The following is a 15,518-nucleotide window of genomic DNA, read 5'->3' as shown; positions in this document are numbered from 1 at the left end:
CGGTAGTGGTCAAAGGCAGTCATCCACTCTATCGCCGGACTCCCGTGTGCTGCTTTTCGGAGGAGGTGCGGCCTGGGGGAGACTTCCGCGGGGCTCCCTTGCCTCCCCCTCTCTTCCCTTGCAAGATGCTGCCAGCACGGGACTCCTCCTCGGGCGGCTGCCGGACTCCGCCGGGAACCCCGAAACTCCCACGGGACCGTCCTCCGTCCGACGGGACTCCACAGGGGTAGGAGGAGAGTCTGCCTAACTGGCCCCTCACCCGAGAGGGGCCGCCAGGCCAGCCTCTCCTCTCCCCACCCCGCTTCCTCCCTCGTGCCCCCCCCACGAGCCGCGTGCAGCGCATGCGCGCCAGCCCACCCTGGCGGGGAGTTGTGAATGGGGCGGCTGTTTGGCCGGAGTTGTTTCCCCCACCCCTTTGCCTTTATTCCGACTGGGGCCGGGGGGAGGGGCGCGAGCGCCGGGGGGGAGGGAGGGGGAGGGGACTCCGGGGGCCGCCCCGCCCCCCTCGGCTGCCGCTGCCGCCGCCGCCTTTGCCGCTCGCTCCGGCTCCGCGCCGAGGAGGACCCCCCTCCCTCCACCCCGAGCCAGAGGCGGCGGCGAGGCTCGCTTCAAACGGCGCCGCCTCCTCCTCCTCGGCGACCGACGCCGGCTTCTCCGGAGGTGGAGCCCCAGCAGCAGCCGCAGCCGCCCGACTAAGGAGGGGAGGCGGGCGGGCGGGCAGGCAGCGCTGGTGGTGGCCGCCGCGCTCGCTTCCCTCTTCTCCGCCAGCGGCGGCGGCGGCGGCGGCGCCCGCCTCTGGTCCTCCGCGGGCGGCTGGGGCCGGCCCGACCATGCCTCGGGTGGTCCCGGACCAGCGCAGCAAGTTCGAGAACGAGGAGTTCTTCCGGAAGCTCAGCCGCGAGTGCGAGGTCAGCGCGTTTAGACGGCTCCGCTTGGCCGGGGGAGGAAGGAGCCGCCTGCGGGGGGGGGCGAGGAGGAGTGTGTGTGTGTGGGGGGGGTCGGCTGCCCTCCCCTGGGGCGCTGCGGTGTGGGCGGCGGGGTGGGGGGAGAGAACGTCAACCCGGAGTGGCTCCGGAGTCTGACTCCGGAGTGGAGTGGCTCCGGGGAGTCTGGATCCGGTCCCACTCCCGCGCACGGGACAGATCCGCGCCCCAAGCGCGCCTCGCCTGCTGGGGTTGGGTGGCCCTGCGAGGCGGGGGCTGCTCGCGAGGGGAGACTTCTGCTTCCCACGCCCCGCGTTGCCTTGGAACTTTTCTTCCCTCTCTTCCGAGTGAACTTGAATTTTCTCCCCCCGCCCCTCCCAAAAAGGGAGAGTAAAAGATAGTAAAAGTGCACGCACGGAAGCGGGCTATTAAAAATGTGGGAGGGGGGAGAGACACGTTTTTGTATTTTTAAACTATTCTCCAAGGAAGGATGTCCAGGGAGCAGCCAGCGAGAGGGTTAGGAACCTGGCAGGAGCGCGTTGGCTGATTAAAAGGGCGTGCCTGGAAGGTGCTTGGAGCTTTGCTTGAGGTGCTGAGGATGGGCCCGATCCTGAAGGATGGGGTGCCCCTCGCTCGACGTGCCTAAGAGGATGCCAGATCTCATGCAACTCTTCAGCTGGGTGCAGGGCGGCAGCCTTGGTCCCCCCCCCCCACAAGGTCCCCAAAGGTGGATATGGGCTTCCATGCCAAAGCCCCTACTGAGTTGAAGGAGTTCTCGGTAGAGTAAGTATGTGTAAGATGGCAGCCATGAGTGAGCTTTGAGCATGTTGCTTGGGAAGCAGCTCAACCCACCCACCCACCCACCGCCGCAGTTTAGTGGGACTTTATTTCTGGCAGAGGATTGGCCAACCTTACTGCTGCAGTCCCATATCACACCCTGTACAGGTCTCTAGTACCTGCATAGGCGGCAACAGCAGTAATATAGCCTGATAAGTCTTTTTGACTCAGAGGTCAAACCCCATTGAGCTCTGGAAGGGGTGGTTACTTCTGAGTAAATATGCTCAGAGCCCTTGCTGAGACTTGAAGCAGAGGAAATGTATTGAGCATTTGCTGTATCTTTAACACCCACACAGACACACACAACTTCACTGGGGTTGGACCCAGTTGGACCTTTTTTCATTCACTCCTCTTCTTCCGTATATCAGACCAGACGGAGAACTAAGAGTTTTTCTCTCCACCCCCATAAGAAAAGGAATGAAAACACGCACACAGACACACACAGTTTCTTTTGTAACTTACTTGTGCTCTCCATGGGTAGTTGGGAATAATATTGCACCTTAGATTTTATTCTGTCATTTGTGGGTTAGAATATATCTGCCCAAAAGAGCTGGGGAATCCAGCTGAGTTCTGGTTAGGATAGTGTGGGTTGAGAGGCAATTGTTTCTCACAGTAAGTTATCTTGAATATTTGTAGCCCAAAAGATGCAGGGAAAATCCACTCTCATTCCTATTCTGAGGGGTTGCATGAAGGTTGTCAAGGGTTTGCCAATCTATGTAAAGTGACTGTGGTTGTTGTGTCTCATATGTTTTATCACATTCTTTAATTATACCATGAACCGCTTCTTCTCCCCCCCCCTTTTTTTTTTGCACAAGCATGGTGATTATAGCGTGTTTCTCCCTTCCATTGTATGTTGACTTTAGGTAGCTTAAGGAATTCTAAACTTTGCATTGGTAGTTCATGTGTAAGGAAGCAGGAAAGGCAATAGTTCCAGCTTAGTTAAAGTCATCTATCTATATTTGACATTGAGTGCATGTGTTACCCTCAAATACTCAACTAGACTTTTTGTTCTGACAGGCCAAATGAACCTAAAGTTCCATTTGGGAGGAGTGTCGTTCTAGCATTTGTGAGTCCAAAATGTGTGTGGAGAGTGCTGCATTAATGCTTTTATAGTATTTCTCAAGGCGTGAGCTTGTGAACATGTTCTACTCTCCACATGGGCATTTCTCTGGGCTTCCTGGATGTGGAGCACGCACAGCAGCTCCTGTTTCCCCTTTTTCATTTTCTGTGCACAACTTCCACCTTATCTCTGGCATTTATTACCTCGAATACTACTGATACTAGAAGTGTAGCTTCCTGCTTTTGGGTTGAAGCAGCTCACTTACCCCTAACTTCTGCTTGCTGAATTCAGGTTGTTTTTCTTTATTCTTGCCTCACTGCCCCAAAATTGAATGCTAGATTTTGTAGGTACTGATGGTGCAGTCTCTTTTGCTTCACATCCCATGTGTTGATATCATTATACATCATGGCAGCATCTTCCTTATATGTTTGAGCAGTTGCTTTAGTTCTTGTATAGATGTATAATAAAAACTAATTAGGAAACTGTTGAATGCCTCTCCTCCACTATGAGTATTCACACACACATTTGTGATGTTGGGGACTCTGTTACCCTCTTTGTGACTCCTGCTCTCTCTATGTAGATGTTGAACTTCCATTTCTCATGGACCCAATTCCAAACTCCTATCCTGCATTTCTGTCAAGTACTGCAGTTTTAGAAGCATAGTAATTCCTTGCTGTAATTCTTTGTCCTCTGCAAGAGCATTGTTGTTTCTCTCATTCCCTCCTCTTATTCCCTTCCTCCTGTATAAAATTCCTTTGCCTTCTCTCTTCTATTTCATTGTCTATGATCAGTTTATTCTAGCATTGTATGCAAGTGTAGGCAAATAAGTATCTGGGAATCATGGGGTGGTTTTTAAAATAATGCTGTTCTTAAGACATCTTGTAAAGAACTACTTTTCTTTAATACTTTTAGTGAGGAATAAGTATATTGATATTTTTGTTGCAACTAGTTTGAAACACTTGTCTGCATTCAGCCTCCCAGGAAGCAGAGCACTCGGTTTGTGCGTAATTGCATGATCTCTGCAGGCTTGCCCTTATCTTTTCCATAGCATTGTAAAACAGGCAGGATTCACTTTTTGATTTGCCTGGTGTCGTTTGCAGATTAAATACACTGGCTTCAGGGACAGACCGCATGAAGAAAGAATTGCTAGATTCCAGAATGCCTGCAGGGATGGACGGTCTGAGATAGTAAGTGTGTATGCTTACATCCTATGTTTTTGTAAAATATATTGTAAATATTGTCTGTCTCTCCTCTTTCTGCTCTGGCCGGCTTGGAGCCACAGCCTGTCTTCTTTCAAACAAGGATGAACTACATGATTCTTAGGAACCCATCCCTTTTCTTATGCTGCTACTCCAGTATGAAATGTGTACTGAGCTGCTTGTTCCCAGAAAGGAGGGTTTTCTTTGCTACTTTCTTCACAGATGCATGAGAACTTGGGAGGATCTTATGCTGCTACTCCAGTATGAAATGTGTACTGAGCTGCTTGTTCCCAGAAAGGAGGGTTTTCTTCGCTACTTTCTTCACAGATGCATGAGAACTTGGGAGGATACAGAATAAAGCCTAGGACTATACACTATTAAGTTTAAGCCAAATCACTGGATTCACATCTATAACTTAAACTTTCACTACATAAATCCCTGCAGACCCTGATCAACCAACGCACATATTGTCCTTTTAAAAACTAATGTGAACTTCTTCCTTTTGAAGATCTTAACTCTTGTTCATGCCCTTCAATAACAATTATGGAATGACAATTCTGAAGGAATTATTTAAATGCTTGTTGGGTACAAGTTACTGGTCATTTGCGCTAGCTCACTTCCTTTTCCCAATCCATTCCCCCTAAGCAATGTATATTGCAGAATTGATGCTTAGTCTGTTACTAGTAAAGTGTTCTGTCAAGTTGATTTCTACTCCTAGTGCCCACCAAGCCCTGTGGTTTTCTTTGGTAGAATACAGGAGGGGTTTACCATTGCCTCCTCCTGCCCTGTATGAGTTGATACTGATAAAAGTTGATACTTTCAGCATCTTCCTATATCGCTGCTGCCTGATATAGTGGCAGCAGGGATTCAAACCGGCAACCAAGCTAGTTAGTCAAGCTAAGCTGAAGGCTAGTAACAGGATACTAGTAGCATCCTTGAAAAATTGGCCCACAAAAGTTACTAATTTGCCTCATACATGGGCAGTTTCATAAAAACAGCAGCATAAAGGTGAAAAATTATAAATGGTACAAATTGATCAAAGTTGTCATTTTATAAAGAATTGTTAAAGATCAACATGCATGTTTATCCTGTCTTTTGTGTTGATCAGTACGATACTTGAAACTAAATTCCAAAGTTCAACATGTATAAAAGGTTCTGTATTTACAATGAGTCTCTCATTGGCCACTTTGATAGATAGATATCTTTTGAATTTAATTATCATTCCTGATCTTGCTAATTATCAACCACAAAATCTGAAACATATCAAAAAATGCACTCTACATGAACAGCAAAGAAACAACATTTAAAAAATGGGTAGTAAAGAGCAATAATTTGATGTGTATCCTAAATATGGGGTGTATCCTTAAAGAGGACATAGAGGGCTTTATTTTTTCTAATTAGTAAGCTTTTAAAAAATGAACGAGTATTGAGTATCTACTGCAATAGTAATTCTAATACTGTAAAAAATGTCTACTTTTCTTTAAAAGAATAACAATCAATGCAAAGAGTAATCAGCGTTTTCATGATCTTGCCAGAATAGCTTACATTTATTTATCTTTTAACTTGTCTCTAAAATAATATTGGTATTATTTTTCATTGCAATGGAAATTGCCGCAGCTTTAGCTACAGAACTAGTTAGAGTGGTTAATTTCTTAGTCTGCTTAGACATCACTTTTATGTAACTAACTGATTGTTTTTAGAATTTTTAATTTGTTATATGCATTCCTGTGGGCTGCCTTCAAACATCTGTTGATGACTTGAGATGGCTGTAGGCAATGTATTGATCTGCCTTGACAAAACTCCACCAGTACTCTTTGACTAGGTGTGTAAATCTTTCTGCAAACATTAAGAAAGGGTCATTTGAGAGGTGCCAGTAAGTCTCGTCTAGCCACCTGCTAAGATCTATGAGGTTGGCTGCAAAGATTTTGCAAATGGCCAGCTTGCAACTAAATGGGTTAAAATGACGGGTAAGTATTGTCAAACTTGAACTCTACAAATAGCTGTAGTGTGTTTTTGTGTGGCTTAAATGTTTTTAAGTTGACACAAGGACAGTTCTAACTGCTACATTTTATGAAGCACAATTCAAATACTTTTGTATGCACAAAAATTATATACAAGAAAATAAAATTCTATATGTCATTCTGTCTCACAACAGATGAAAAGAACAGATTCTGTCAATAATCATAAAGAGTGATAAATCATTTTAACAATGTTTGGGGTGAAGTTACTAGGTCCCCAAGGGGAATAGTACTTCGGCTTCCCATTCAGTGCAGTTGGGGTTAAAATGGTGCCAACATCTTCAGAATATACACTACAATTTAAAAACATTACAAGTGTGGAGTGTATAGAAGATCACAGTCAATCAAAAATCACTCATAGCTAAAATACTGCACTAGTAGAAATATGGCATAGCCGTATTTCAGTTTAGAGAAGGTTCTGTGCTTTTTCTAAAGAATGACCTAGTGGTGATACTTCTTACCACAGGTAATCAGGTGAGTGGTTGTTTACAATCCTGACTAGGTTCCCTAAATAAGAACATAAGAACAACTCTGCTGGGTCAGGCTCAAGGCTGCATCTTGTTTCACACAGTGGTCCACCAGATGCCTCTGAGAAGCCCACAAGCAAGAAGTGAGGGCATGCCCTCTCTCCAGACCAGTAGCCATTGATAGACCAAATTTGTTTAAGCCCCCTTTTAAAGCCATCCAAGCTAGTGGCCATCACCACATCCTGTGGCAGAGAATTCCATAGATTAATTATGTGCTGTGTGAAAAAGTACTTCCTTTTGTCAGTCCTAAATTTCCTGACATTCAGTTTAATGGGATGGCCATGAAATCCTTAAAAAGGTATAACTGTATAAAATTCATCATTGTTTTGTTTACATGCTGCCTAAACTTACTTGGCTATTAAACTTGCAGTAGTTCATAAATGGTGCAGCAGGGAAATGACTTGACTAGCAAGCCTATGGTTGCCGGTTTGAATCCTGGTATATTTCCTGGTATGTTTCTTGGTAAGCTGGTATGTTTCCCAGATTATGGGAAACATCTATATCAGGCAGCAGTGATATAGGAAGATGCTGAAAGGCATCATCTCATATTGCGTGGGAGATGGCAATGGTAAACCCCTCCTGTATTCTACCAAAGACAACCACAGGGCTCTGTGGTCGCCAGGAGTCGACGCTGACTCGATGGCACGCTTTACTTTAGTTATTTTTTTTGTTTTGTTTGGATGTTTGTCCCTGTAGGGATTCTGTAGAGAGTATGGGGGTAGAGTCAGAAAAAAAAGGGAGGGAAAGTAGGAGGAGAAAACGGAGTTGTTGCTGAATAAATATTTAGTTAAATCTGCTTTTAAAATATATACACAACACTTTCTTTTTCATTCTGCAAGAGGCTTAACTGAAAACATTAATTACTATTTTAAAATGAAAACTCTTACAGGGTATGGGTCTCTGAAAGCCTGATAATCTGGTCTGGTTTTGATTGTAATGTAGATGTATAACCTTGGTATCCTGGTGCTGACGTGGTAGCTGTTGCTTGTTCCCTCTTTGTTGTGACTACATAATAAGGATTAGGCTTTACACAACCACTTAGATGAGGCGTGCATAGCTCAAATGACCTGGTGGGCCAGAACTGGCTGTGACTTGGCTCGTGGGGGCTGAGGTCAATTTTTAGGGTGCTGATTATTAAAGTAACACTTAATATCAATCAATTAATAATTCAAATTAAAGTGAAATTAATTAAAATGAATTTAATCAAAATGTAACTCTTGAAGTTCTGGCAGGCCAAGATTAATTTAAACTAAAATAAAATAAATTGAATTAAAAATGCTAATAAAATAAATACAATGCAATCTGTACAAAATACATAACAATAAATTGCATTGTTCTTCCTTTCCACCTCTGCCAAATCATCACACTTAACATGGAGCACATCTAAGGAAAAAAATAGAGAAGATTGCCCTTTGATCGTTCACCACACCGGCTTTTAGAAGAGGGAAAGAGAGAAGTGAGATAGGGAAAGAATGGGGCAGGCTTGGCTTGAGGGGGCGGGATAGGAAAAGGAAAGGGGGATGGGGCACGCTTGCGGGGAGAGGGAGAGAAAGAAAGAGCTGGAATGAGGATGGGTAGGTTTGGCTTGAGAGAGAGAGAGAGAGTTTTAAAAGAAACTGACGGAAAGAGCCACCCCACATCACACTGCCGCAACTTGCCTTCCCCTGCCACAAACCTCCTTGGGTTTTTAAAATTCCAGTTCCAGCTGCGCGGCCAAGGGGATGGCTGCTGGGGTGGTGGTGAGCCAGTAGTCCTTCTACACACCCATATCCCGCGGCGGCGGCAGCTGATACCAGAGCAACTCTAGGACCTGGCATTTGGCCTGACGTCTCTTCCCAACTGCAAGGTGCACCTGCATTCCTTGGCTGCACGGCGGCCTGAATTGGAATAATTTAAAAAACCATGGAGGTTCGTGGCAGGGGGAGGCAAACCAAGAAAAAAGGCCTCATGGGCCAGATGTGGCCCGCGGGCCGTATGTTGTGCAGGCCTGACCTAGATAATCCAGTGCCCAGTGCTATTTCCTTATATGACAGTTTGGGTATAAGAATGAGAATCTAATCAGTACGGAGTATCTGTTGGTTGTCATCTAATGAACCTAGAGCATAACCCAAGGAATAACTTTGAAGCTTCTGCTTTCTATTGTTGTGCCCTAGTTGAGTTCTAGAAAGGGCTGGACATTTTTATGAAGTTCCTACAAAACATCTTAAGTGGTTAGGATCCATATCCATGAATTTGACTGGTTTTCCGGTTTGGGGGAAAGGGAGAGATGACAGCACACTTTCTGCAGCTTGAAAACAGCAAAATGTGCCAAGAATATTTGATGGATGACATTTAAAAATATGAACTTTTGAGTTCTTACAGTGATCAGCATTTTGGGACTTCAGCATGTTAGATGTGCAGAGGTGAAGGGGGGAAAGGATTCATGTTTTTAAAAACCTAAATATTGAATCTGTATACTATTTCAAACAGAAATAACCCAAAGGTTATACATCTACTGGTACTTAGGCTAGCATCAATATAAGGTAGAACACTTCCTTCAAATCCCTTCTCAAAACCCACCTCTTCTAGAAAGACAGTCTTCATCTCCAACTGCAACAGTCCAAGTATGTATAACTGCATATGTTGTCTTCAGCCCCCACTAAGGTTAGGTTTTAACCTTTTCAGAATAGTGACCATCTTTTGCTTTTGTTTCCCCACAAAGCATCATGTATGCTGATAATAAATAGCTGCTTCCTCACTCCTATTTTCTTCCCTGACAGAATAGTTAATGTTCTGCAAGCATCTATCTATCTTCTATCTATATATATAATTCTCTAAGGCTAATCCTGTGGCTAATCCTGTGTGTGGCAGCTCTCGTGATAATTTGTGAGCAGAAGCACCGTGGTTATTTGGCAGTAGGGTTCCATATGGAGATAGGGAGGAGCAGCCTGTGGCACCATGGTGATTGGGCAGTGGAGATTCCATACATAGATAGGGAGGAGGAGCCTGTGATGGTTCAGGTCAGTTGGAACGCAGCTGTTACTGGTTGGAAGATGTTCTTGATTGTAGAGGATATATATATATATATATATATATATATAGGATAGTGGGCAGGGTTCTGCAAAGAGAGGGGTTGTGAGGGAGGAAAGAGCCCCTTCAGGAGAAGGAGGCTGCCATTGTGAGAATTAAATGAGGAAACAAGATCTGTTAACTCAGGTAGGGGGGAGAGAGAGAGAGAGAAAGAGAGAGAGAGAGAGAAGGGAGGGAGAAAGACAGAGGGGAAGAGCGAAAGAGCGAAAGGTTAAAAGAAGGGAGGGGAAGAGAGAAAGAAGGAAGAGCCTGAGCCTGTCAATGGCCTGAGGAGAACCAGCAACCATGGCAGCACCTATTGGCAGCAAGGAAGGGCCCAGTCAACCACTGCTGCTGTTTGGGGCTACCGAGGCCATTGGCGGAGGTGGAGGTGCAGGCAGGCAAGGGACAGGCCCGGGCTTGTCAGCGGCCTGAGGGGGACAAGCAGCCATGGTGGTGGTGGCAGCGAGGAAGGGCCCGGCCAACCACTGCTTTACTGCTGGATTGTTTCACTTTAAAGTACTCTCAAGTAGCAGAGCCATGCTCCAAATTATTTCAAGATTGAACTTTGGCAAGTTTTCCAATTTCTGGCTCAAATACTTTTGGAGGCTTCAGATCTTAATTGAGTGAAATATAAAATTAGTACCTTGCTATATTGGGCCGGATTTAAAAGTGCCTATTGATATGCAGAAAGTATCTTTTGAGCTGTTCTCTCATGTTCAATTGGTTGCACAATGGCAGCATGAGAGCTGCAAATGAAACTTGCCTAACTACAGCAGTACATAAGCTCTTGCACAAGCATTGGCATCACTAGTATCTGTTTTCCTTCCACTTGCATTTTTTCAGATACAATACATTGAGTATTGCATCAACTAGCTTGCACCAAATTTGTATTCAGTTTAATGTTGCATCTCAACCCCTATTAATACTACTTACTATAAGTATTGTGTACCACATCTATCCACAACAGAATAGGCTGCTACACTTCTCTTCTTGGCAACTTCTTCTTCTTATTAATTATTATTAATATTATTAATTCAATTTCTATACTGCCCTTCCAAAAATGGCTCAGGGCGGTTTACACAGAGAAATAATAAATAAATAAGATGGCTCCCTGTCCCCAAAAGGCTCACATTCTAAAAACAAAAAACAAGATTGACACCAACAACAGTCACTGGAAGTGAAAGTATTAATCTTTTCTTTACCTTTGAAATAATCAATGAAGAATGAATATCAGTTGTAATTGGTTTTAATAATAGGTCAGTTTCCGTTGTTGGCATTAAAACCTTCAAATTGATTTTTTAAAGGTGAAGATCAAAAGATATGGCATGTTTTCAGGCTATTGGCTCCTGCTTTAAGTAATTAAAACAAATCAGTTTTCTCTCGAGGTCTTACGTGTGTCTTATTTTATATGGCAAACTGTAGTAACATAATTTTATTTCAGTTGTTGCTTCTTCATAACATCCACTTTGAGGTTTTTTTAAAACATAGCAGTCTCCTATAAAGACCAGCATCTTGAACTTAACAGAAAGTGTGCATGTTCTTGGCTGTAGGTCTGAGGCTGTGTGGTGCTTGAATCAAAACATTACTTTCAATATCTGCATTAATTTTCCTTCTTATTGCTGCAGCTTCACTAGTTAACTTATGTGATGTACACCAGTCTGGCATTCCTTCACATGTGATTAGTGATGGAGGCAACTGAAAGTTGACATAGTCTTTTTCAGTCTAACATGTACAAATGTTTGTTTCATAGTGAGCTTCTCAAATTAACATTTTGCCGAGCAAAGATTTTGTATTCATATGCTTCACTTAAAACCACAACTTTCTCACAAAACTATTTATACTGTGAAGAACTTTTTTTAAAAATCTAACCAGCTCGTCTGATTTAATGGTAAGATAGTACTGTGAAATAGATTTCATTATCTGGAAGAACATTTTAAAATAAGACATTGCTTCTGAGTTGTATCTTATATCTGAAGCAGCCAATGGAAAATATTGTCAAAATGGAATCAGATGTTTGTAATTTAAAACTTAAGAAAAATGATGAGTGCATGTTTTTGACTTTGCGTATTCTTTATGCTGCTTGCTTTAAGACAAACTGATGTAAAAATAAATGACTGCCTGCATAATTTATGTAATGCCTTGCTCCCTGATCCTGTTTGTATTGATTTTTCTAAAAGGCTTTTGTGGCCACAGGAACCAATCTGTCTCTCCAGTTTTTTCCGGCCAGCTGGCAGGGGGAGCAGCGGCAGACACCAACCCGAGAGTACGTTGACTTTGAAAGAGAAGGAGGCAAGGTAAGGACAAAGTGTAGATCGCTGTTGTGTAGGTGTATTTTCCTACCAGATGTTTTAAAAGATGAGCTAGAGGCTATGGTGTGGAACTCCGAATGATCCTACAGTTATGAATTTAATATGCATGTATGTTGGGAAATGTTACTTTCCTTTTTTATGGTCACCAGTTGCCTATATTTTTTTAAACTTATAAGTAGTACTATGCATGTTGTGCAAATGTAGCAGTGCCCTTAAAAATCCTGGGGAGGAGAAGGGGGAGCATTAATCCTCTATCTTACGGTAAATGGGGAAGCCTTCATTTGCCGGGAACTCTTGTATGTCTTGAAGCACCTATGGATTAGTCTTAGTTACAGTTAGTCAATCTGTCAAAGATTGTTCTACTTTAGTTTTAGCTGTCTCATTTTTAACATAGCCTGCACTTTCTGCAGAGCGTACTTTGAAGTGCTTCATTAGCAGTTGCAGTCACAACACTATAGACAAGTGACTATCCTTTCCTTGATTGATAATACTGTGTTAACTTCCTTAAAGAGTTCTTACTGATCATTCTTCTGGACACTCACTACTATCTGTCCCTCCTCCAAAAAAAACCAACCACCCAACACCTATTCTGTCTGTCTGTTCTTTCTTATCTAAAATATTAAAATACAGAAGATGCTTCCATGGACAGAATAAGCAGCATGATATGCATTGGAGTCTTCCATAAAGTGTATTGCTTTTTAAGGCCTTATAATATACACACACACCCATCACACTTTAGGTTGATGTCTCATTTGTCACAACTATGCTACCCTTCCCTCATTTGTCTGGATTTTATGGATGAACACATTGGCTTATGATACTGATAAATATTACCTCTTGCATAGTCGTATCTGAAGCAGTGGTATATTGTGGGTTTATTTGCAGATATATCAACTTAATTGTTAATACTCTGCACAAATCTTTGAGATCTAGACTGTAGATAAGGCACTTGTCTGAAGCCTGTGGCTGCTTGAGAGCATGCCACGGCTGTGACCACAGTGAGAGTGACTTGGTCCTTCCAGTCCATTTCTGAAGGGTGGTACAAAGTACCATAGCTATGTAGAGAGACTTCTGGGAGACACTGAGTTTTTAAATGTTCTTGTGAGGAGGTTAAGGTGCTGATTTTAGAAAGGTGTTGATTATAGGAAGATGGGCTGGTAGGAACAGAGTCCAGAATGGTTTGTTAGGTTGGGAGTTAGAAAAGCTTTCTCTATTGGGTGAGGGAGACAATGGTTGGGTTAGGGTTTGGCTATGGCTCCCCTGTGGATGTGCTAAAGTGAGTATACTGGCTTAAATGAGGGCTTTCCTGTCTATAACACAGAGTAGTAAGAGTTAGCTGGAGTGCATTTTTCCTCTTTTTAATGTTAAGATGAAGCTTTAAGGTCTAACGTCTACATAAAAGAACTGCAAGTGTCAATGGAAGCATTATTGTAATATGCAATGTACTGATAAATACTGAAGCTATATGTAGCTTTCTGTGAACATAAGAGGAAGGCTTCTAAAAAAATCTTGATGTCAGTAGTATGCAGCTCCTATTAGAATCAAAAGAATGTACAGAAATACATCAGATGCTTATGGTGTACACACCTGTTGGTGGACTCCCAAATGTCTGCAAACCTAAGTTATTACCAGATGATATTTCCTACCAGTATCATTGATTTATAGACAGTTGGTAGTTATATTACAAGTTCTACAAATTATATTGTACTATGTACAATACCATTCATTGTGCAATAAGGGGCATAGTAAGTCTCATGCATGCAAGATTGATTGGAAATGTCTGTCATAATCTAATTGCAAATGTGGATGTCTGAACATCCATTGAATACTAAGCAGAAGCTAAAACTTGAAATGTCTCATATATGAACAAATAAACTATGTATTAGCCTCTTTGGAACATACATGTTTGTAGAAGAACATGGAAACTATCTGAAACGCTGGGATTTCTGTGTTGAAATGAAAGTGCACCGATGACATTTATAGATGGTTCTAACCAACAATAATTAACAATAAAGCATAAGCAATAAAAAGCAGTCCTTAGTAAGTAAAGGATGAAACTGGAGAGAAGTAGGTCTTTAAATTTGAGTACATTTTAAATCTAATAAAGCAATGTCTTAAAATAGTAAGGATCAACTAGAACTGCTTCAGCATGCTTTCAGAATATAGCTGTTGTATTTGTACAATGGAAACAAAAGTGAGCACTAGAGAATGGGTTTTAAATTGCCTTTTTAATTTCAACTGGTTGATAGTCATTGCCTTAAGCATCTCTCCAGATATGGGGTGGGGGACAGTTTTACCTAAAATGTAACCTGAGACCTGATGGAGAGATATTTCCTACCTCTAAATGAAGACTCCTTGTGTACCAAGGTAGTTTTCAGCTGCTACAAACATGTGTACATACAATAGCTGGTTTGTACCTCCTTGTCAGACTCAAAGCAACATACGGTTCAAGTTAAGGGTATGAAAGAAGCTTATGGAGAGATTTTTCAACCTGCCCCTTCAAAAATCACCTACTTGTAGAGTGAAGCACCAGAAATTCTGTTTGCAGGTGAGATGCACTATTAAGCATTTTTTCATCCCATTATCTAGGGGTCATGTAAGAAATATTTCCATGCTATAATCATTCAACTCTCCCTTTCATTCAACTCTATATCCCATTCAGCTCAATATCCCAGCTAAGCATGAGTGCATGTGATCTAATTGAAGTGCTTGAGACCAGATGGTGACACCAACTTTGTAAAAGAGTATGTTGCTTGATAAAAGTGTGAAAAGGTCTCTTTGTGTACCAGAAAACATTTCCAGGTTCCAAACACTGTCTGTTTGAAGCATGGGGTGAGTGTCAAGAATACACAAGTTAGGCCTTCTGGTCCCCATCTCATCTACATGGCAGCCGTTGTGCTGACTGACACAGGCTATGCTTTTTTCAGAGCAGGCTCCCCATAATGAGCATAAGGCAGTCTTGAGAGAAAAGGTATTTGTCCCTTCTTGTGACACTTCTGTTATCCCGGTTGTGTGGACTTGAGTTAAATCAAATCAGTTTAAACTGCTTGTCAGGAAGACTCAATTTAAGCCTTGTTTTATACTTATGCATTCTTATTTTGATATGTTAATAAATATTGTTCACTACTCAGATGGAAATTTTGTTTTTAGAAGGTAGGTGCACACTACTGCAAAGCAATGGTTTATTTTGATTCCCGCCCCCACCCCCCCAGATTACTTTTGCAGCTACATCAAGATGATTTGGTCATTTTATTTAGTACCAAAGCAGTTACTTGTGAACTCATTGGGAGATGAAACATATCTATCTAATGCAACTAGTTAATCAAGGTTTTTTTGGGGGGGGATCTTCTTGCCACACTGCATTAGGACAACACTTACTCATCAAGATTTCAGAAATATTCTGCTCCTGTTCCACTTTCTGCTGTCTTTCCCTCCTTGCATTTATCTCCTGGCTCCTTCTTGCCCAGGTCTACTGCTCCCCAAACAATTCTCTTTTCATGACTTTTTTGTCCTTACATTTTTAGAGGGAGGTTAGGGCCTATATATGTGTGTAAATGCAAACTTGCAGAGAGAGAGGGAGGGCTGAACAGGTCT

The 15,518-nt window shown here is 42.7% G+C and overlaps 1 protein-coding gene across 5 annotated transcripts in view; it reads left to right on the top strand.

The window, feature by feature from the left end:
* The first annotated feature begins 466 nt into the window (after positions 1 to 466).
* Positions 467 to 15,518, top strand: part of CBFB (core-binding factor subunit beta) — a 39,775-nt gene continuing 24,723 nt past the window's right edge. The window contains exons 1-4 of one of the 5 annotated variants that reach the window (XM_053271257.1): positions 1,642 to 1,706; positions 2,778 to 2,826; positions 3,921 to 4,007; positions 11,793 to 11,909. In XM_053271257.1, the coding sequence (XP_053127232.1) occupies positions 1,657 to 1,706; positions 2,778 to 2,826; positions 3,921 to 4,007; positions 11,793 to 11,909 (303 nt within the window). In that variant the 5' untranslated portion in view covers positions 1,642 to 1,656. Of the gene's footprint in view, positions 909 to 1,641; positions 1,707 to 2,777; positions 2,827 to 3,920; positions 4,008 to 11,792; positions 11,910 to 15,518 lie in introns of those variants that run through there. The other 4 variants (XM_053271254.1, XM_053271256.1, XM_053271253.1 and 1 more) reach the window with 4 other exon arrangements.

The sequence above is a fragment of the Hemicordylus capensis genome, chromosome 9 (assembly GCF_027244095.1).
Source record: "Hemicordylus capensis ecotype Gifberg chromosome 9, rHemCap1.1.pri, whole genome shotgun sequence".
In the NCBI taxonomy this organism is placed as follows: Eukaryota; Metazoa; Chordata; class Lepidosauria; order Squamata; family Cordylidae; genus Hemicordylus; species Hemicordylus capensis.
This window is presented reverse-complemented; position numbering and strand designations above follow the sequence as displayed.